Source organism: Microcebus murinus, chromosome 5 (assembly GCF_040939455.1).
Source record: "Microcebus murinus isolate Inina chromosome 5, M.murinus_Inina_mat1.0, whole genome shotgun sequence".
Classification (NCBI taxonomy): domain Eukaryota; kingdom Metazoa; phylum Chordata; class Mammalia; order Primates; family Cheirogaleidae; genus Microcebus; species Microcebus murinus.
The window spans coordinates 7,867,037-7,889,939 of NC_134108.1; the positions used below are offsets into that span (position 1 = coordinate 7,867,037).

Below are 22,903 nucleotides of genomic sequence, written 5' to 3' on the forward strand. Positions count from 1 at the left end.
AGCAGGACTTTTAAACGATTTGTGATCTCAAAGGTTAATTCACCTGGAAATGTACTGGGCATGTCCCCACAGTGGCAACAAATGCATTCTCCACGTGGGTTTGGAAGGACTGCCCCTCAGGCGAAGGGCTCCCATGGCAGCCGTGCATGGCAGGGCTGGATCTGGAAACTCAGCCTCCCCAGTGTCCGGAGCCCAGCGGCGTCCACAGGGAGATGCGCGCCTCCCACCGCGGCCGTGTGCAGAGTACCTGTCCCCAGACCCTTCTGCAAGATGTTAATGAACAGCACCTTTATCCAAGAAGTCCCACACACATTTATCTTGTGAACAAGTACAAATTCAGCAATTTTAATCAATATTCTTGCAGACAAGTGTGGATATGTATATGCATATATACATATATATATCAAAATTGAGAATTTACAAATAAGATTTGATACATTTAGTCTAGCAGTGGGTAGGTCCATAGAATAAATCTCAAGTAGGATATATTTTCTTTGGCGATGTTCTTAGTAATTCAGTTCTACTGCATACAAAGAGACCTGAAGCTTAAATTCAGCTAGTTTTGGAGGAGTCCAAAATGAGAAAAACAGAGAGCGTGTAGCATTCCATAAAGCAAGCACAGTGTGCTTATGCTGTTTCTGGGAATACGAAAGTGCCCGAATGTTGTGCCTAAACGGTCTGGAAATCACACTGAATCAGCTGCTGGTTTCGGATGTCTCTGGGACGTGTTACCATAAACAAAAAACGTGGAGAAGCGAAGTTAACAGCAAAACTGAATCCTGTTCACAGTCTAGGCCGAGAAATGGGGCCGAGGTCCAGACTGAAGATGACCAGAATGTCCAGTGTCCAACCGTGTGGCCTTCCTGACAGCTGGGCAGCCACGGCGGGGCTGGGGACGCCGTCCGTCTTCTGCTCACAGCCCCTGTGCAAGGGAGCCCACCGGGCCGGGCGGGGCTGGGCGGGGCCGGCTTGCAGAGCGATAGTCCCGTGGTTACCACTTTCCTGGGATGGAGACCCCACACTCGTACCAGCCCACGTAGTAGTAGGGGGTGCCAAAGCCAATCTGGCCGAAGCTGACGGGCTCCTGGCGATACTGGCGGTAGTAACCTGGACAGGCCACGGGAAAGGGAGGAGGAGAAAAGGCATCAGAGGAGCCTGAGCCAACGGGGAAAACTCTCATCCTTGCAAGCGCTTTGCAGACAGGAGACCCCTGCTAGGCTGCTCTTATGACAAAGTGTGACTTCCAAACAAACCGAGGAGTTTTTATGTGGGGTCACCAGGCCCATGAGGTTTATCCCAAGAAGCTCTGTGGGATGATCCAGTCCCCACGCGTGTGTAACATGGGCAGGAAAGAGTGATCATCAGCGCCCTGTCTCTTTCTCTCTCTCCACGAAAGAAGACGATTTTAGCCAGTCACTCGTGAGCACTGGCGTGGAGGACAGGCCCTGGGTTGGGCAACAATGTTGAACGAGATCCCACCTGGCTCTCATAGAGCCTGGGGCCTCAATCCTCCCACCTGCCCGCATTTTAATCCTCCATCTTTAATCCCTAGAATCTGTGGTGGACTTTTAGCTCTTTCTAGGCACTGTCTCAAAGGAAAGAATCCTGTAATATTTCTGACCATTTCTCCCTTTATGTAGAAGGGCTGCTTCAACCTCCTCAAAGTGTTTCTGGAAACCCAACCACTGCTCTCACTCCTTGGCTCTGTTTGCTTCTGCCAAATAAATGGCTGCCTGCCACCCTACAGCCAGTGTACCGGACACCCCACACCTCTGTGCAGAGCCAGTGCTGTGACTGCAGTCACAGAAACACAGGGGGACACGGATAATGCAGGTAACTGCAGCCCTGGGGGACTGCAATATCCTGAAAAAAATTACTTGCTGTGATGGTTAATTTTATGCATCAACTGGGCAAGGCTAGACATTTGATCCAACATTACTCTAGATGTTTCTATGAAGTATTTCTTAGATGACATTAACACATAAATCACCAGACTGAGTTAAGCAGATGACCCCACACGGGCTGGCCTCACCCAACCTGCTGAAGGCCGAATAGCAAAGGATTGGCCTCCCCTGAAGAGGAGGGAATTCTGCCTCCAGACGCCTTTGGACTTGAACTGCAGCATCAGCTCTTCTCCAGCCTGACAGCCCACGCGGCGGATTTTGGACTTGCCGGTCTCCAAAATTACACGAGCTGATTGCTTAAAATAAATCTCTCAATAGATACAAGGGTCAATCCTATCAGTTCTTTTTCTCTGGATGAGAGAACCGTGACTAAAACACTTACTTTACCGTTTTGTATATTTTACTATTCTTTTTAATTCTTTGAAAAAGGATAATCAATGTTCCAGCCAAGAATGCCTTTTTCCCCAAGCTAAAAAATGTGTTAGATCAGAACATCTCATGTCCTGAAAATGCCTGATCACTAAGGGCTGAGTGCATAATAATAAAAAAAAGTGCTGGAATTCATTCAGCCACTGTGTTTATTTTTTGGAGAGTTGCAAAAGTTATAATGGACTACAGGTTGGTAACCTCTGAGATTAGCATACTTGTCCTCACCACATCATGCCATAATCAAACAGTCGATACTCCGGCTCCTGAAACTACCACTGCGGGTTTGTGTGTGTCCCTCTGTGCCGTCCCTGCCTTTGCTCGTGCCGTTCCCCATGTGGAAGGCCCTCCACCCTCTGCACGCTCAGCCAGTCCATCAGACTCAGCCTATGCTCTGCCTCTTCCGGAAACCTTCCTTAACAGCCTCAAGAGATCTGTCTCCTTTGAATTCATAGAGTGACTATTATGTGCACAGTCACCTGACAATGGCACAATCACATGGCTCCTGTCAATCATCTATACTTGCAGGTGTTCACTCTTAGTTACCTTTTCACATATCTCTTTTCTCCTTCCAGTTGTGGAGCATGTTTGTGACAGCAGAGACGATGCCTTATATAGTCCTTTGTAGCCCTGCTTCCTCGAGGCTCACCCCACGCCCAGCACATGCAGTGTTTTGTCGATTCTTTATTTTTATGATCCAAAGTGTTCCCAACATCCATATTCCAGTGATAAAACAAAGGCTGAGCTACAGTGAGTTTCCTCCTCAGGTTAACCCTCCTCTTGCACCCCCCAGCGTAATACAACAGGCACTTGTCTGTGTTACCTTGAATGGTAGGGAGGGCTTCTACATAGGACTGAGGCCCTGTTCTTCCATCAAGGTGCGAATCCACAAATTGGCAGTGGTCTTCACCCCTTCCCCAGCTGTCTCCAATGCTGTAGAATGTATCTGCATAAAGGAATACACTGAGTCAGTGGCTAGTCAAAGACTGCTCAGCTGGCTTAGGAGTCTGCACAAGCTTTGGAGATCATTTGAATTGGATACAGAAACCGTGTATGCCATACTTTCCATATCTGAAAGGTGGTGATAACATCACCATTTCATAAATGTTCTAAGCATTTAGCAAGATCATGCTATGTATGCTAAATACTTAATGAAGGTTCACTAAATGGAAATCACAGTATTAATATTATGGGCAGTTTCAGCCTGTAAATGATAGATCTTTCTACTCTTTAGTTTTAAAAGAATAGAGAAAACTATGGGAGTCAGAGAATATATTACAAAATAGTTACGAAGGCAGGCAGGAAGGTCAGTAAAAAGAGAAGAACCTATTTTCACGTATGGCTGGGAGGGCGTGTCTGTGGTGTGGGGCGCTGTCCGTGGTGCTGAACCACGGCTGCACAGTAGGGCGAAGCTGTGTCTCCCAACCCTGGGTCACTGGACGTGGCTGTGCAACCTCTCCTACGAATTCTGAAGCAGGCAGGGAAAAGAGTGGCGGTGGAAGAGAAAGGAAAAGGTAAAGAGAGATAAACAGACATGGCTGTCAGGAAAGGCACCTACACAGAAACCACTGGGGTGGGGGATGGGAGGGAACATGTTGTTTTGACACTGTCTTTAAATGATCATTCCTAGCAAGAAAAAATAATTTAAAAATCAAAAAAATCTAATCAGTGATAAAATATAAACAAGCTGAGGATAAGTATTAAAAATGTATATACTAAAAAATAAAAAGTTGTGCAGATTTTGAATAAAAAACAAGTTTGCATAGCCAGCTGGATAGAAATGGCATTTCGAAGTGTTACTAGTTCAAGGTACTCATGTTATTCTTTGTTTTAAGCCTCTGCCATAAGGAGGACAATGTGATTCTTCTTTGGACACAGAACTAGTAGTATTGCTGATATATGTTTCTCCACCTACACTTTTCCTCTGTAAAGTTGTGGCTGTAGCAGGGGGCTTTTCTTCCATTCTTCCAGCTTACACTACTCGTACCTATTATTATTGAATTAATGGTAAATAAAGTAGGCCATTACATTTCTAACATAATCTTGGACCTCATTCTTAAGACATAGTAGATTTTTTCAAACATATTTTTGGGTGCCAATGTAAAAATCAGCCTCCCCAAAGTAGAGCCTGTGAAACTGGTTTGAAGTTGAGGCAGAGCGAGCCACGATGACGGATCCAGGGCTCCAGTGCATTCTGATGCACCTGCTGTGTCACCTTAGCTCCTGATAAAATACAAGTTTTCCATCCCTTTCAGACCACCCATCCTCAAAGACCTACCTTTCAGGTTGTCACTGAGGTAGATCTTATATCTCAGTGAGTTACAAAGAACGACTCCCACAAACTTTCGATACCACGTCCGCTTCACATACTGCCGGCCGTGGCAGTCCGTGTAGCCGGGGTCGTGTTTGAAAGCAAACGGGATCCAGATGGGCTCGCCGCCTTGACAACACAGAGCACAGCGCTGAGGTATGACGTCGTCACATGTGTTTATCTTTGCACAAAGTACCAGGAAACTGGACTTACTCACTGGGCCTTCCCCTCCATGCAGGGTTTTCTAAGCAAAGTTTTCCCACCCTCTTCCTCTTTCTCTGTCTTTTTAGTGCTAAAGTATAATGGGGAATGAACGGTGCCCTTTACCCAAACATATTTAAGGTATTTGCATTTCAAGAAGGTATGCCCAGAGTTAGCAAAAGCCTTTTAAGCCTTAAGGAAAATAAGCTGTCCTGGCAAAGCTAATCTCTTGGGCCGTGCTCTCCTATCCTCACGACCCTCAGCACAGACTCTGTCCTGCTACTTATCAGACCTGTCTTGCACTTAAGCAACAGGCCTTTCTCACTTTGTATGAAAAACAAAGCAAAACATCGTTGTACACTTAATGCATTTTGCTATCTTTTCAGGAATTTAAAATATTCAAAGGGGTTATGTAAACAAAGCATCTATTTCATAGATACTGGCTACACTATAATGGATTTTCATAGATATTACCTACTATGGCACTATTAAAAAATTCCCAGGTCATTCTCTTCCATAGATCAGGATGAAAAGTACAAGAAAACCATAGAAGTTGTCAGAAAGTTATGAAAATGCAAAAATGGTCCAGTATTTCTACTTGTGAGTAATCATAGCAATCTCATATTCAGTAGTCAACTTAATTACCAGAATGTCAAAATTATGAAGAAGAGAAACTTACCAGGTGGCCTCACAACAAGCAGAGGATTGTCTGTAGAATGAAAAAGAAATAATTGACTTAGCATCATATTTCACAATCATACAGTTGTTGAAATGTGCATTGTAATTTCAAGAGCTAACCTAACTAGAATAAAGAAAAAATAATAAAGTTTATTTGATAGATGCCAAAGTTTTTCCTCAGTTTTTGTTTTCTAAGCATTTTCTTTTGAGAAATACTCTTTTCTAGTTAGACTGTCTTGCTATTTACCTAGAAGCTGTGGGTTCCTGAAAGTAATAAGATTTTGATACTGGGTGTTATAAAATAATTCAATATTCTTTTTTAAAGTCTATCTTTAGAAAACTGGTGGTTTCTTAAAAAAGTAAGCATGTGCCTATTACAATCCATCATTCTACTCTTGGGTATTTACCCAAAAGAAATTAAAACATACATACTTGTCCATACAAGTACTTGTATGTAAATTTTGATAGCACCTTTGTTTGTAATAGCCAAAAAATAGACACAACTCAAGCATTTATCAACAGGTGATTGGACTAGATACACAAACTGTGACACAGCCACACAATGAAATACTGCTCAGTAATACAAGGGAAAGAATTATTGATACACACAACAATATGAATGGGTCTCAAACTGGTAATGCTGAGTGAAAGAAGCCAGTCAAAGGAGTTCATACTGTATGATTCCACTCACAGAAAAATCTAGAACGTGAAAACTACAGTGCCAGAAAGCAGATGCGAAGCTGCCTGCACACAGGAGGGAGAAGGGGTCCCGTGGGGGCTGGGCAGGCTGGATTGCACCGCAGCAGGAGGAAGCAGTGGAGGTGACCAATGTGCTCCCTACCGGGGCAGTGGTGATGGCTTCATGCGTATAAACACACTTCGCGATTCACTAAGGTGTGCATTTTAAGTCTGTGCAGCTTGCTGTATGCCATTTATACCTCAGCAAAGCTCTTTTTAAAACGTGTCTATGCCTTAGCCCAAATAATGCCATTTAAGAGAACACGAAACTAGCTTTTTAAAGAATTCTGCTTTAGAAAGAAAAAGTTCATTTTCATAAATGTCATGGACTAGGTAAATCTGGGCCATTCTTTTTTTATTTTAGAAAAATTGTACAGTGAATTGCTCTTTTAGGGTTTATATCCTGTGGATGTTATCAGCTGTGTAGGTTCAGGGAACTCCACCATGATCAGCACAGAGTACCTGCGTTACCCGCGGGTCTGCCTGTGCCGCCCTACGTACAGACCATTCACTCTGACATCGTCCACCAGCAACAAAACAGAGGGACACGCTGCAGCTGTCAGTGTAAAATGCTTGCTTCGCTCTCCTGCTCTGAACCTCAAGGTCAACCCCACATACTCCATGGCGGGTGGAGGGGAACAATGCAAAAAGGCCACAGCGAAAACAACAAAAACCTGACCATTTACAGTCACTTCACAGATTAATTTTTAGATTATGTGTGGCAAATATCACAGTTCAGTTACGTGACAATTCCTGTTGCTCACCTAAGCTCTTTCAGCAGGTGGCACACAATGGAGAGAGTTGAATAAACTGAACCAAGATGACGGGAGCACTTGTCCAAGTTCCACCTGCATGAGCGTCTCCCGGGAGCTCACTGGCAGTGAGTCACCTGGGCCACACCCAGACATTTTTATCAGAGGCTAAGTGGGGCCTGGAATTTTCATCACCCACCCCTTGGAGATGATAAAGGATGAGCTGGGAGCTTTCTTTGGGGAAAAGGGAGAAGACAGCTGTCTTCCCGAAAGTTTACATCGCAGTCCCAGAAATTACATGTATTCATGTATCACTCTTTACTCTCAGATTTCAGATCTGTGTTTATTGATAGCTTTTTAGGTTTGAATTATTTTTTTTCCATCAACCTTTATCATGACAATTCTGATAGTTGCAAAAGGTCCACTGTGTTCTTAGGAAATGCAGCCATAAACACAGACACATTCCTTAATTTAGCAAATTAACCGCCGATAATGGTTTTTCTCTTTGTCATTCTTAATTACTAACAAGAAACATATTCTTTAAATAAAATAGATAAAAACACTTTTGAGGTCCTTTGCCTGAATTTCTTCTACAAAGCATATTCTTATGAAATATGCTTTTCTCCCACATACTTTGATTCAGTACATTTTAAATCATTATAGGTAAAAATATCTTCCAGTGACAAATTTTCTGGGGTCGGGCTACATATGGAAAGTCATCTAACCAAACAGAAGCGAGAGGCATCTCGGTGCAGAACCAGCTCGGCTGGGTTGGTCTGAACCCAGTCTGGCTTCCTATACAGAAAAGTTTTAACCTGAGAACTGTCACAGTGGGCAGCTCTGCCTCAGCCCATGGGCCACAGGAACATTTTATGGAAGGGTCAGGGAGCTCTGCTCACCAGCACCCCAAAATGCAAGGGCATGCTCTGAGTGATGTTGCTTGTGTGTGAAGGACGTTTTCACTGAACACTCAATATTAAGTAAAGACATCTCTGCTTCCCAGCAGAGGAGCCATCTCAGAGACTTGGCCCAGTGCAGAAGCAGCTGCCTCTCAGACCACGTGACTAGATGCTCTTGAGCTGTTTGCAATAAAAAAAAATTTTTTTTTAAACGAACGCTGCGACTAAATTTCGTACAGTTAGAGTTGAACTTATCTTTCCTACATGGTTAAAAACTAGATTTTTTTCCTTTCATTGGAATTTGACTTTTCAGTTCCTCAGAGAGCCAGTGAAGACTACTTTTAATTTTATTATCCAAGTTTTAACCCAGCACAAAGAAAATAATGTTTATTTTGGAAAGAGATATCCAATGTGAGCTTATTAAATAGAAAAGTAAGGATTTTATTTCTTCAATGTTTACTCTATCGCAGTCATTATTCTAGATTTTTTATTTCATTTTTTAGGGAAAAAAACAAACAAACAAGAATGTGAGTCACCCGTACCTGATTCCGTAACGAACGACACCGAGGGGCTGACGGGTCCATAGCCGTGAGGATTCTTGGCTTGAACTTTAAAATAATACCTGGAATTGGAAAAAAAACATCTTTTGAAAGAGAAACTTATTTGGTTTCTGTGTAACGAAACAGATTCCCAAACTACTGGCAGGTTTTGAGTCCGAATTTTTACAATTGCGTACGCCAATGATGGTTCTTTGTGTTTTTCTGAACTTCCTCGTTTTCGGGTGACATTTCTACATAACACAATTACCGCGGCAGAGCTGCACGCCTGACGGGAGCAGAGCGGCGTATTGGACAAGCGGGCTGGACAGCGTGCGCTCCTCCGAGCACCTGGACCCCCCCTGCCCGGCGCGGGCTCTCCTCGGCTCACCCCTGATGAGACGTCCCCTCTGACCCTGCCCTCGTCACAGCCTGAGACCCAGGTCCCAGCTGGAGCGCGACAGCTCCAGAAAGAGAAGCTGAAGCGGCAAAGCACTACAAGCAGAATTCAAATCGCAACCTGGTTCTTATCACTAGAGTCCACAGGGAAAAGCAGAATGTTCGATCCAGCAATGATGCAACCCGTCGTTGGCAGAGAGAGGGCGGACGGGGCCGGAGGCTGGCCTCTGCCGTGGAACTAGCACAACAAGGATGTCTGGGGCGCACGAGAAGTGCTATGGTTGGCTCTGCAGCTAGGAACGGGCTGCCTTAAAAGTCACTGAGTTTTGAGCTTCTGTGCCTCAAGGAAAGAAAAACATAGTCCAGGAAAGGGAACAGGAAAAGGCCTGGAGAGAGAGGCTTTGCTGTGGAGCTGAACTCTGCCTTGGCACAGAGAATGTGCTAGAAAGCACACTGTCTGAGTCAGCTAGCTGGTCTAGAGGGAGACTGAGTCTCCACGCATCTCGCTTTGCACTCTTACAGCTAAAAGACAAGGAGTGGTGGCTAGAAAAACACTGGAGACCAACACTGCAGTTATGACCCATGACATTTATTCCTAATCTTTGTGTTTTCCTCCTCTGGGATTCCAGATGTTTTATGTGCTCTCTTAGTACTTAGCTACTCACAGGTAAAGGGGCATAAAGAATCCTGGCCGTGGTGGCTCTGTCATTTTAGAGAGTTCATAAAGAGCCTTTTCCTTTGGCTTTGAGCCAGCAAGAACATCACAAATGTTACAGAATTGTTTATTTAAGTCAGGCACACAGATTATATGCACTAATTAAAATGTGCTAAATTTTAAAAAGGTGAAATATCTACGTGTAGAGAACAAATTGTTACACCTTTGGCAGCAGCGGCCCTAGCATGGAGCCTTCTGGGCTGCTGAGGTGGCCAAGGCCTCGCAGTCCATAGAGCTGTTTCACGTTGCGTATGATTAAACAGAAAGCAAAGAAAAGCCACTGGGTAAAATTAGTCTTCTTATATCATTCACATTTCATTTACAAGTATTCTTTTATAAATTTCAATTTTTTAAAAAAACATATGCACAATTAAGAACATATGAGTTTCCAAATCTCAATTCACTCAGCAGTTCGTGTTTTCCCAGTTGCGCATACTTTTCATTCGGCGGTTGTGGAGTTATTTAAGGCAAACTCCGCAGGCCGTTCAGGCGGTGGGTTTGGCACACAGCGGCGAGCCTGGTCAAACTTCACAGATACTTTCTTTTAAAAAAAGGGGAAATCAAAACTCAAAAAGGACACACATCCAGGGGCTGCAGGGGACATTTCTGCTAGAGAGTTCTCAAGCCGTTGCTGGACCATCCTGACCCCCTGTCCCGAGCTCCGCAAGGGAAGCACTGCTGTGCAACTGGGAGGTGGCAAAGGGACGGCCACAGGCTGAGAGAGCCGCGCAGATGCGTGCGTTTGCATCGATTCTGTTTCGCCACTGACACCTAGGAATTCTCCAAACCTCCCTCCCCTACCGAGACAGTGATTCTAGCCCTCCAGAAACTCACATGTGCCAATTCCAAAGACAGATTTCCATTTGAACTTCACCTAATGTGTCAAAGAAATTTCAATACACTGAGCTGAAAAACAACATGCAATTATGAAAAAAGTAAAATCCCCATTTTCAAAAACCGCATTACGCTTTTTTTCTATGGACTAAAACATGTTGTTTCATACTCCGAAAGGTCTCCAAGTAACAAACGCAATCGCGCCTTGCTGCCTTGCCTTCCTGTGTGAGCTTTTGGCACCTTCTTTTGAAAAGCTTCAATAGTGACAAATCTGTGTGCTTTAAGTGTGGGTTTAAAATACGCAGACTCCACAGACTGATGTGGGGCTCAGGCCGGCGGATGCAGCAGATAATGCCCGTTCCCTGGGTTGTAGTGAGCATGAGGGCGCAGACGCCAAAGTGAGCCCCTGCAGTCGCTCTGCATTCCAGCGATGCCAGAAAAAAATGAGTGTCCTCACATCACAGTCCCGCTTTCTTGGCTACAGAAACTCAGCAGCTGTGGAGTGGCTTTGGGGAAATGCTTGCAGGAGCAGCGGCAGACCTCATGGGCAAAAGGTAGAAAATCGGCTGAGATGCGACCAGGGACCCAGAGGACTCTGGCACGGGTCTGTCCGGCCTCCCCCACCCTCGCCCGACACTCCTAATGGCCTCCTTTGCTTCCCAGACACACCCGTCTCCAGGGCACCCTCTCTGCCTGCAGCGATTTGGCCCCACGGCACCCACCTTTCCTCCAGAGTACCTGCTTCTCATTGTCCAGTCCTCACTTCCCCTGAGAAGCCGCCTGACTGCCTTCTCCACCCCACGCTCGGAGGAAAATAAATCCCCCTGCTCTGTACTCTCCAAGCCCGCGCTCCTCCCTCGCCACACCGACCCGTGGGCGTTTATGAAAAGAGTCTGTCTCCTCCGCCAGAACACAAGCCCCTCCAGGACGCGGCGGTGTGTTCTCCACCCACCCTGCGCCAGCCTGGGACGGGCGCCCGGCGCTGCACACAGACGCAACAGGCACCGACTGCATGCCTCCTGCAGGAAGGAATACTGCACCATCCCACACAGTCACGGCCCGACGTGACTCAAAACGCAGCCTCAGCCCGGCAGCAGAGGAAGGAGGCCGTGGAGGGAGCACTGGACGGGGGGAGTCCCAAGGCTGGGTTCAAGCTCCATGGCAAGTAGCCCCGGGACCAAACCTCCTGAAGGCCTTCAGCTCTTTGACACTGCGGCTGTGCTACAAATTGTCACTCTGCATACAATAAAGCCAATGGATGTGAACCCCATTTTCTCTAGTTTTGATATTTTTGTTTTTCTCTAGTTAATCAATTTTCCATTGCTATTAGGGAAAAATAAAGAAGAGTGCTTTCTCAGTTTCCTGTTTTGCTACTTGCTATTTATTTGCCAGATCCTGAGATGCATCACGGTTTCTGAAAGCTCAGTGCAAGAGAGCCCAACCGACGCGTCCAAGTGTCCCGAGGAACATCCTCAGCTCGATCAGCAGTCTCCCTGTGCCCTTGGCTAGTGTCCGGATTCTACCCCTTTCCCACACTTCCATTTCACGAGCGCATTTTAGTCCAGCCTTCTCCGTCCCCTACCCGTGTAGGGAATGAGAGGCCTGGGCACCATCGTCACTTTGGCTCTCTGCTTGGCACACATGGCGGCTGGGCACAGTGGCGCATGCTTGAGCCGTTTGCTCTCGCAGGCAGGAGAGCGATCGCTAAACACAGCAACTCCACCAGCCCGTGGCGGCTTGAAATTGGCCAGGGTGCGAGTATTTACACCACAGAAACTGGAAAACGCTGCCAGCCAGGAATTGTTTTCCAGAGAGCCAGTTTACCGGTGCACCACTGCCTGACCATCACGTTCGCCCACCAGAGCAGCTTTCCAGCGGCCACTACCATCAACACCAGAGAGCACAAAAGGGGGGTGAACATTAATTTCTTTGTACTCCTGGAAACAGGGGTACAGGGCTTTGCCTATTTCGCACCGAGGGCTGTAAACTCTGGCTTCCCGCATGGTGCTCCGGCCGGCCGCTCCCGCTGAGGAAGGCATGCTTGTAACCTTTATCCTTTTGTGCAAAGCATCCTTCTGGGATGGCCTGAGCTTCTACATCACAGAGTAGATGCACAAGTTAACTAAAATGTTTAGCAATTGCTGCTCCACGAACGTCACAAATGAAGTTGCATTGCCTAATGCCACCACGTGGGTGACTGAAAATGGACCAATTCTCCTTCAACACACAGAACAATTTTCTCTCCCCAATGCAGGTAGTGCTTAGGAAAATTGGGAATAAAATATAAACACAAACACCTAACAATTACAATCCATGCAGTAATTTCTCCTAAGAAAACTACATGACCTATGGTAAGCACTCATTGACATTCTGTGAGAACTAAGCAGAGAATTCAAAGAAATCATAAAAACGTTTTGATTAACCCTTTCATTCTCAGCCAAAGGGTATCTGTGACTGTGCACACATGGTCTCATCTTCTGTTTCTAAAAGACTGACACGTCATACCTTGTGTTTGGCTTCAGGTTCTCGATGGGCAAATGAGTCACGGATGAAGCTTGGGTGGACCACTTGTTTCTGATGAAGTCTTCATAGGACGCGCTGTACACCAGGTAACCTGAACGTGGAAACAGGGAAGAACCCAGTGAGCGCCAAGGGACCGAGTCACACAGAAGGTGTAACCCAGTGAGAACGCAGACTGAGGCAAAGCCGAGACTGACTCTGTGGGAGAAATTAAGGCACAGTAAGCCCCTCGGGACAGGGTGCAACATAATGGTGGCACCTCCTGGTGAATCCAGACGGGGACCATGAACGAAAGCTCCTCCTGACAACTTGCTAACTCACCCCTTCTCTTCCTTCTCCGTGCCCCTCATTCTCTGGCATCCCCATTCTCCTTTTGCCTTTCATTATAAAAGAAAAGGAAAGACATTAAAGGGGTGACACAGTCAGGTGCACATCTTCAGTGCACCTTCTGCGCAGAGAGAGAGCAGACTGGCTGTGGAGTGTGGGCGTGGAGGGGACAGTCCAGTTAGACAGCTCTCGCCGTGGCCAGGCGACAGATGGCAACTGCTGGATTAACACGGCCGTCAACGGGGAGAAATGAATCAGGTCCAAAGAAATTGGGGAAGCAACACTGGTGAACTGAATATGGAGGTGAGATAAAAGGAGGAGATCTGAAGGTGACTCCAAAGCTTCAGGCTGGCACAACGTGTGGGAGCGGGACTATTCCCCGCAACAGGAAACGCAGTGAAGGCCAGGCTTGAGGATCACAAGGACCGCGAGTCTGACTCTCTATACGCTGAGTCTCAGATGCTTTGGAGACAGCCCAGTGACAACGACAAGTGATTTTACTGTTTGCGTCTGATTTTACTGTGTGAGGCTCAGAGGAGAGAAGGGCCCGGCCTTGACTTATAAATCAAAGACTCATCTCCAAGAAGAAGTAAAACCACGTACATGGATGTGACTCTGTGGGAAGAGAGGACAGGGCAAGGAGAAAAGAAGACCTACGACCAAGCCTTGAGAAACCCCACCATTCAACGCCGGGGTGGAAGGGGTAAGCCCGTGTGGGCATGGGGAGCTTGAGAGAACTGGATCACGCAAGGCAAGGGGGAGGGAAAAATGGATAGCCTCAAATGCATCTGGGAGGTAAACCTGATTTAATAACGTGTGATCCCTGATTAGGGTCACACAGCTAACAGGTGGGCAAGCGGGGAGCCAGAAGCCAGACGAAGTGGGCCCTGGAGCCCTTTCTGCGCCTTTCCACGGAGGAGATTCATTCTTTTGTTCATCAACAAATATTTCATGAGAACCTGTGGAGTGCTGCTGCTCCCTCCACAGGCTCCCTCCTCCTCCGGCGACAGTGAAGTCAAGCCACGCATGCCCGGGCTGGTGCTGCATCTCACCGCGGCGCATGCAGAGGCCGAGGGACGATCACAGCTGTGCCACACCTGGCCTTGCTGCGGCTGGCATGGCTGGGACTCTTTGACTCTGGCTTCCGTCAGAACCCTGTGCTTCCCACGCAGGGTGTGTCCTTGTGTCTGGGTTCTGAGGGCTTCGGGGTTTTGGTAATGTGTTAACACTTGCTGAACACAGCGTAGCTCGGGACTTCTCTGCGGTTCCCATCAAAACCAGTCCCAAAAGACTAACTGCTGAGCTGCTGCTGAAAAGCCGAGAGGTTATCACGCCGGTGACTCCCGGAGGAATCGCTCCTAATGAACTGATCACTTCGTTCCTTCAGGGTGACTTGGGAGGCTGCATGCAGGAACCCAGGAGTCTCGCACTGTCTGGATACCGCCTGTTTACACATTGACTTGACCGCTTGCGGAAGGAAGGGTGGCAAGGGAAAATCAGCGGCAACTCACGCAGCTACCAGAGTCCAGGTGCCCTGCAGGCGGTCCCCATGCCATGATGTTCTGTTCAGGCTTAGGGTACAACTGTGTATCCACCTGGCTTCCTTGTTCAGCAGGTGAAAGAGCTGGTGCCTGATTTACTGACCGAGGAAGAGCTCCTGCTGTTTTCCCTCTTAGCCTTTTGGGACCTGCTGCTTTGCCTCCATGTTGCAGGGCCGGCGTCACGTGCCGAAATGTTCCACGGCAGGCAGCTGGACAGGTGTTGGCGATTTTATGTTGGGAGGGCCCAAATCCCAGCAGACACCTCACCCACACGGTTTATGCAGTGTCCTGAGTACTCATGAGTAGGGCACTGAGCTTTCGTTTCAGATTAGGTGTAGGGTATGCGAGGGGTGAGAGGACACTGAAGTCTCTAGGAAGCTTGGGACAGCTTGGAATGCATGGCCGGTGGGGCCCAGGGAGCAAGAGCACGGGCGTTTCCAAAGCCCGAGCTCTGCAGGATAACACAGAAATCGTGTCTGAGTTGTGCTCAGAGGCATTTGTTAGGAGTTCCTTGAAGGCTCTTTTTTCGCTGCAAGAGCCCTTGAGGCACGTTTCATGTGGCCAATGCTCTGGTCCTGCAGCCAACGTTTCTTCGAAGCCCCTTGGCTCAGCGTGCAGCGATATATTTATGCTAAGTAATATCTGTTATGCAAGAGATCAAAAGCTAAATGGCTTAAAATAAGATTTCCAATTATTTTTTCTGAATTGCTTTTAAAAATTGCCATTCAAACAGGCACATTCAATAAATAAAAGGGTTTTCTGGCTGTTTCGACTACAAGCTTTCCTCCTTCCACTGATTTATTTGCATTCTATTAGGAACACACTGGACTTCACAGAAATTGGTCTTAGCAGCCCATGTAGCACACACCCTGCCGTGACCAGCACCAGAGACTTAAACTCCCTAACCCTACATGCCCCCTGCACTCCCGGGCCTTTTGGCCTCCCTGGCACCGTACCCAGTGGTATTTTTTCCCTGTGTCCTTTATTCTGGCTTCGGGCTGCTGTGCAAATTCCACAACAGAAGTTATTCTTGGGATATACTTGGACATTCTTTTCTCATTTTAAGAGATAATTGGGGAAATAAAACAAAAGCAGTAGAAATGTTGAATTATATGAACTACACTAGCATAATAGCGACAGCTAATGTCAAACTCCAGCCTGTGATGCCACCATCCCCAGCCCAAGACACATACACCATCGCCACACATAGATCCTTCCCCTTATACGGCTCACAGGCCCAGGAGGAATCATTTGCAAAGGAAGATGTTATTCAAAGAAAATATCAATTCTCTTTCTATAAAAACTTATTTTAAGATTTATCCTCAAATATATCCTTGGCAGAGTCACATGAACTCATGAATATCTCAAAGGCCCAAGACCTGGGGGGCTGAAGATCCTTGGGAATTGTCCCATCACATTCAATTCCCACATAAGAAATTGAGAAGCATCCAGCCTGCTTTGGCAGCACCCAGCAGGCATGGAAAGATACAGAAGCGCAATCCCAGGGCTGAGTCTGATGCAGTGCAGCAGGAGCTCTGTCATCACCCTGGCTGCAGGACCTGGTCTTACAAGTGGCTGCCTGGACTCCCTGGCCATTTGCAAGAATATATAATGTTAGAGATGTGATGATATTTTGCACATGGGGAAACCAAGGCCCAGTAAGATGAAATAACTAGCTCAAGGTCAAGCAAATCAATCTGGGACTAGGATTCAGGACTTCTGACTTCCATCCAGTGCTCTGTACACTACCCCACAAGGCTTCCATTGCTGCCTACATTTCATCCTGTTGAAAGAAGATAGCTGCAGTCATCCATTGCCATCCTCCCATACATGCACGCATCCATCTACTCATACATCCAACCCATGCCCCCATCTATCCATGCATGCATGCATCCATCCACTCATCCATCCATCCCACCCCACATCTGTCCATGCATGCATCCATCCACTCATCCATCCATCCCACCCCACATCTGTCCATGCATGCATCCATCCACTCATACATCCAACCCATCCCCCATCTATCCATGCATGCATCCATCCACTCATACATCCATCCCACCCCACATCTGTCCATGCATGCATCCGTCCACTCATACATCCATCCCACCCCACATCTGTCCATGCATGCATCCATCCACTCATACATCCAACCCATCCCCCATCTCTCCATGCATTCATCCATCCACTCATACATCCAACCCATCCCCCATCTATCCATGCATTCATCTGTCCACTTGTACATCCAACCCATCCCCCATCTCTCCATGCATTCATCCATCCACTCATACATCCAACCCATCCCCCATCTATCCATGCATTCATCTGTCTACTCATACATCCAACCCATCCCCCATCTCTCCATGCATTCATCCATCCACTCATACATCCAACCCATCCCCCATCTCTCCATGCATTCATCTGTCTACTCATACATCCAACCCATCCCCCATCTCTCCATGCATTCATCTGTCCACTCACACATCCAACCCATGCTTGCATCTATCCATGCATGCATCTATCCACTCATCCACCAACCCATCCCCCATCTATCCATGCATTCATCCATGCATTCATCCATCCATCCCACCCCATATCTGTCCATGCATGCATCCATCCACTCATCCACCAACCTATCCCCCATCTATCCATGCATGCATCCACTTATTCATCTATCCCCTTCTACCCCCTCATCCATGCATGCATGCATCCATCCACTCATCCATCTAACCCATCCACATCCATCCATGCATACATCTATCCACTCAACCACCAACCCATCCCCCATCTCTCCATGCATTCATCCATCCATCCCACCCCACATCTGTCCATACATGCATCCATCCACTCATCCATCCATCCCTCATGGTCTGTATTTCCCACCCTGCAGATCATGTAAACTCTGACCCTCTTCCTAGGACATACCTGTTACCACATCTTCTTGGGTGGCTTTGTCCCAGTCCACAATAACAAACGAGTGGCAGCCTTCCATAGCGACCACGGTGATATTGCGGGGGGCATGCTGAGGAGGCAGGTCACTCTTCCTCAGGTCATTTGGGATGATTTCATCCAGGCTGTCCACTTGGAAGTGATCCAGAGCATCAGTCAGAGAGCACGGGGCTGACGGGTCTTTATTCAGGTACGTCACATAAGGAGCTAGAAAGGGACAGAGATGCCCAATTGCACTGCTGAAGGCCTCCAGCATCTGCTCCACGGAGTGAGACCCACCATTCCATCTCTCCCCACCAGACAGAGGCTCCAGAGGCCCCCCGCCACAATGCCAAGTTCAAAGGCACATCCTAGCTCCCCTTAGTGGATCCGTGTGTTTATATCTTTCAATCTGATGGTTTCAAAAGATCCTACTGACAATCAGCATCGATGACTATGTCCTCAAAGTGTTTGAAAGATCCCCAAACTATAATTCAATGTAATATAGTTTCCTGCACTCAAACATTTGGAAAAGTATGAGTCAGGCCCACCCTACACTTCTCTAGCATTCTCTTAATACAGTTCATTCCTCAACTATCTTGGAATCAGAAAAAATTTATATACTGATCAAGATGTACAGCCTCTAACCTCAGCCCTGGGTGGCCTTCCTTAGAGTTTCACAACCCCCCACAACCATCTGGAGTAGCTGTGCCTAAGGCCCCGCCGAGACAGCTTTCTACAACATTGCTTCTCAGTGTGCTGACAGCTACTCGCATTTGTGGACAGGTCGAAGCCTTTTCTTCACATGTTATTTTAGTGGATACAAGATCCTGGGAACAGGGAAGGATACATACAGGCCAATAACCCCACGTTACCACCCTACTACCAGCCCTGGGTGTGCCCACTAAGTAAGGGTCAAACCGGAGACTCTCTACTGCCACCCCTCAGCTCTTTCTCATACCCCTCTCTCTAAGAAGTTAGAAATGTCAAGGAAAAGAGGTTGGGGCTTCCGACACGTCAGACTCTCAAGCACCAACGTCTAGTCATTTCTAAAATTCCATTGCATCTTTCAGTGCTCGGTTCTCATTCCCAGTTGGCTGTTAGCACTGAATGCAATAGTTAGCTTCTTTATTTTCCAGTAATTAGTCTGAAATTAGGCTGTTAGGACTTGTTGATGGATCTTATCCGAAAGTGTGGGGGAGTAGGCGATTATGCCTTACAGAGTGACAGACCTAGGAAAACAGCCAGACAACAGCAAGCCTTTCAGTGTGCAGAGGAGTTCTGCGGGAGAGTTAATAACAGCACGGCAAGCGTTTTGATTCCGGCCACAGAACTGCAGAGAGAGAAGTCAGCATTTGGAGAACGCAGCCAGGCAGCTGCACGCCATGGCCAGCATTAGTGCTTGCCTCAGGAATGCTACCTCAAATTAATACTCTTGTTCCTCAAGCCCGTGTGGTTTAGACACTCAATCACTACATCTCGGCTGGCAAGAGCTGCTTTCCGCTCATGGCAGAACATTTGTTTTGGAAACAGAAGAGTGTGATATTGGTTTAAGCTGTTGCTTGTCTCCACTTAGTAACATATTAATCCAACTGTCTCCTTAATGAAGTTCGTTAAGGGCGTGGGAAAAGAAGACTTGCAAAGAGAATGAAACACAGTTCAGTTACAGAAACATTCCTGTTGAAATTGTTTTAATTACTGAGAAAGAAGAGTAAGATGAATCTCTAAAGCCTGAATCATTGAGGCTAATGAAAATTATTGGCAATAACTAAAGAAAAACAGCTTTGTCTCTGTGATACTGCAAGCGTTAGTGCCTCAATTCTGTAACCTGCTAACCTTTTAGGAAGAATTAAGCCAACGATAGCAGATAATGCCTAGTGGTAGGTCTTGTCTTAGAAAAGCTAGCTGCAATAAAAATACTCCTGTCCCCTGGTCCTGAGGACTTGTAAGCATTTCTTACTCTCAGTCTACACAAGGCAGCCTCCCAAACTGTCCTCTGTTGGACACCAAAAGTCCTCCTGCATCCTCCCCTCCTTTGGACTTCTGCAGAAAGCAAGTCAAAATGCATCTCAACAGGACTGACTCACTAAATTACCCCAGATGGAAATTTTACTCTGGGAAAACTCAAAATGCACTGCCTTGGCCAGGCCAAGAGATTAGTTATGCTCTTCTTCAAAGAGCAAAAGTTAAAAACTCATGTTTCTCTGATTAAGGAAGTTAAACTTACCAATAAATCGTTTCTTTCCAGCCAGATCAAATTCTTCGTCAGGAAAGGAACTGATGGTGCCTTCTTCTGGGACGACCTTTGGTGTAGTTGGGGCAGCAGAGGTAGAAGGCGTGGTGGTGGCTGGTGGCCTCGAGGTCTCAAATTCATAATCTGAAATGATATGAAGGTTCTGTCATTGGGCCCTGCCAGAAAAAGGGGCATCGGTTACAGTCACGTGATGCCGTCTTAAGCCTCAGCTGTAGACCGAAACACACACCCACAGCCTAAAATAAAAGATATGCTTAGACATAGTTTGTTTCCACTAAAATACTATTTCTTCCCATTTCAGTCCTCACAGCAAAGTGGCTGCAGATAAAAGAGAGAAAGGGAAAAAGAAACACACGTGACCAGAAAAATGAAGTTTTATAACCAGAGATGGAAAGAACCTTCAAATCTACCGGTTCAGCTCATGGTGCTGGTCCAAGGCCATTCTCCACCTGCAAATTCTCCCTTTTAGAGCCACGAAAGATCACATCAGAAAATCAACTTGAATTTTTTCTTAAAAGCTACCTTCTGTGTATGGGATTTTTTTTCTGGGGAGGGAGGTGGGATTAATCCTGCTGAAAGAACTAATCCTTTAACATTTGAAAAAGAAAATGAAACTCTGCCCCCCTTTCAAACTGTTCAAAGACAATCAAGAAAGACAGTATTTTCAAAGGCGCTAGGAAATCTTCCTTTGCTTTCTGACATTTGTTGTTTTTAAGTCAGTTTTTATTTGAAAACCTTGGATTAAACCATTGCATCAAGCTTTATTGTGAATAAATAAAGCTTGAAACGTGGCATTATTCACACAGTTGTGATTTAAGACAGCTGGAGCTACGAAGAGTAGCAGAAAAGGGGAAGCACACAGGTGAGAATCCTGAGCCCCAGTGTCAAAGGCCGGCACCCGGTGGGGACAAGATTCCCACGTGAACTCCATCAACAGCACCAGCGACTTGTAAAGCACACACAAGGATCACAGGGTCTCAAGGGTAATAACGACATTAGTTACCATTCACTGAGTGACTGTTCCATGCTGCCCATGGCATTTTGTTTTCTTAATCTTATAAATTTACCCTTGCAAAGATTCTGTGTTGATAAGAAATCAACACATCTATAGCACCATATTTTTTATGTAATTAGAAAAGGAGAGAAAGGGAAGAAGGAGAAAGAGAAGAGCCAAGTGGAGGAGGGAGCCCCGACAGGCAGCTCGAGCGTCTCTAGAGCCGCGGAGTGTTGGGAGGGAGAGAACAGGAGCACACGGGACTTCTTGGGGGGCTGCGTTTGCTGTTTCTCTTTAATCACATAGGCACCTGGGTTGACTAAGCCATGCAGAGTTCTGAAGGGAGCTGCCATCAAGATCACCCACTTAGTGATTAAAAGAAGATCCTCTGATCAGGAAGGAAAGTGTTTAAATAATGCTTTAAAACCCAGTTCATACCGTCATCATATACAACGTAGGCCTCTTCCGTGGGCGTGGCCGTGTCGGTCTCCAAGCCTGAGAATTCGTCTAGTGGAGAAAGAGGGGAGGCGTCACCCACTGTTTCCCCATCAGCCACTGCCCAGGCGCGGCCCCAGGGTAACAGTTCATCCCCGGCAGCAGGGCCCAGCCTCCTTGGCTTTTGCAGAAGGAAAATCGCCAGAACACTAGAATGGAACTTTCTCTCCTCTGGGCTCAGAAAAGGGAAATCCACATGCCCTCCCCACTGAAAAGCAAACAGCCCCTCTGCCCTCCACCCTGCCCCACCAGCCCGCCCGCCCTGGGTGCCAGGGAAGGGCCTTCTCAGAGGGCAGCCAGGAGAGTGGGGAGAGTAAAGCTTGGAGCTCACGATGGTGGCAAAAATCCCCTCGCATGCGAACTCCTCTGTTCATCAACCTTCACTCCCTCCACTCTCTCAATCTTGCTCTAGAATGTTCTAGAAGCAGGGTGATTTTCCTAACTAGGCCAACTGCATCGATGGCAGTTCCCTGTGCTTTCATACTTCCCTCTAAACTCCCACACCCTCCCATCAACTCAGGAGATAAATCTGTACTAATCAGACTGCTTGATTCGCATATGAGGCTTGGAAATAATATTTCAATGATCACAAAGTTCTCTTTACGAACAGTGGCTAATAACCACTAGATAATCAGGGCTACACGATTATGCTTTAAATGCAACTTATAGAATTTTAGATGTGATTTTTGGATATCTTCCAGGAAACCCTACTTAGAACTTTTATTAAAATTCCTATAATGACTGAACTGATATTATGAGCACAAGTAACACGTGGTCAAGAAAGCGGAGTGATTTAAGCATAAGAAGGCGTTTTTTGCCTCTGTTGTCTGAGTAGTTTAAGCAGAGGTCTTTTTGAGAAGGTGTGATGGTATTGATTACATTATTCCTCTGCTTGGAGGATACAGATGCAGCTATAAAAAGGAAAACATCTCACTGTGGTTGATAAAATGTGGAGGCAAAAAATTCTATAACTCAAAAAATTCAAAGGAATTCCTTCCCTTTTTTTGACCCAAAGCCCACATCAATTACATAGAACTCGCTAAACTCGCTGCACTCTTCAAAGGGGGTGTGGTGGGAGACAACAGGAAGAAATAACCTCGATTTATTGGACGCCTTATGTGCAGCAGCTACTTTTATGTGTATATTGTTCGAGTTAATCCTCACAACAAACCCTCGAGGTTCTCCGGGCTTATAGTACCCACACTTCTCAGGCAGGGACAGCAGGGCTCTGGGAGGATTTACAACGTGCCCGGAGACACACAGATGGTGAATGACAGCAAAAACAGAGCTTGAACTTCAAGCCCTCTGGCTCCAAAGACTATGTACTTCGTACTTCATAAAACTGCCTCCACTTTTAAAAAGTTAAACTAATCAATCAAATTCTTTCTGGGGCTTACAGTGCTCTATTAGAATCATCATTCTGCAGTGCAATGAAGAGGAAATTGAGGTGG

At 46.5% G+C, this 22,903-nt stretch overlaps 1 protein-coding gene across 2 annotated transcripts in view; it reads right to left on the minus strand.

Moving 5' to 3' along the window:
- Nucleotides 1-312: 312 nt before the first annotated feature.
- The window catches only part of FNDC1 (fibronectin type III domain containing 1), a 92,209-nt gene continuing 69,618 nt past the window's right edge, over nt 313-22,903 (minus strand). For both annotated transcript variants that reach the window (XM_012759676.3, XM_012759669.2), the window contains 9 exons: nt 21,396-21,464; nt 19,937-20,086; nt 17,707-17,937; nt 12,899-13,007; nt 8,452-8,531; nt 5,522-5,551; nt 4,609-4,770; nt 3,154-3,276; nt 313-1,107 (listed from right to left, as the gene is read on the minus strand). In XM_012759676.3, coding sequence (XP_012615130.2) covers nt 992-1,107; nt 3,154-3,276; nt 4,609-4,770; nt 5,522-5,551; nt 8,452-8,531; nt 12,899-13,007; nt 17,707-17,937; nt 19,937-20,086; nt 21,396-21,464 — 1,070 coding nt within the window. In that variant the 3' untranslated portion in view covers nt 313-991. The remainder of the gene's footprint in view (nt 1,108-3,153; nt 3,277-4,608; nt 4,771-5,521; nt 5,552-8,451; nt 8,532-12,898; nt 13,008-17,706; nt 17,938-19,936; nt 20,087-21,395; nt 21,465-22,903) is intronic.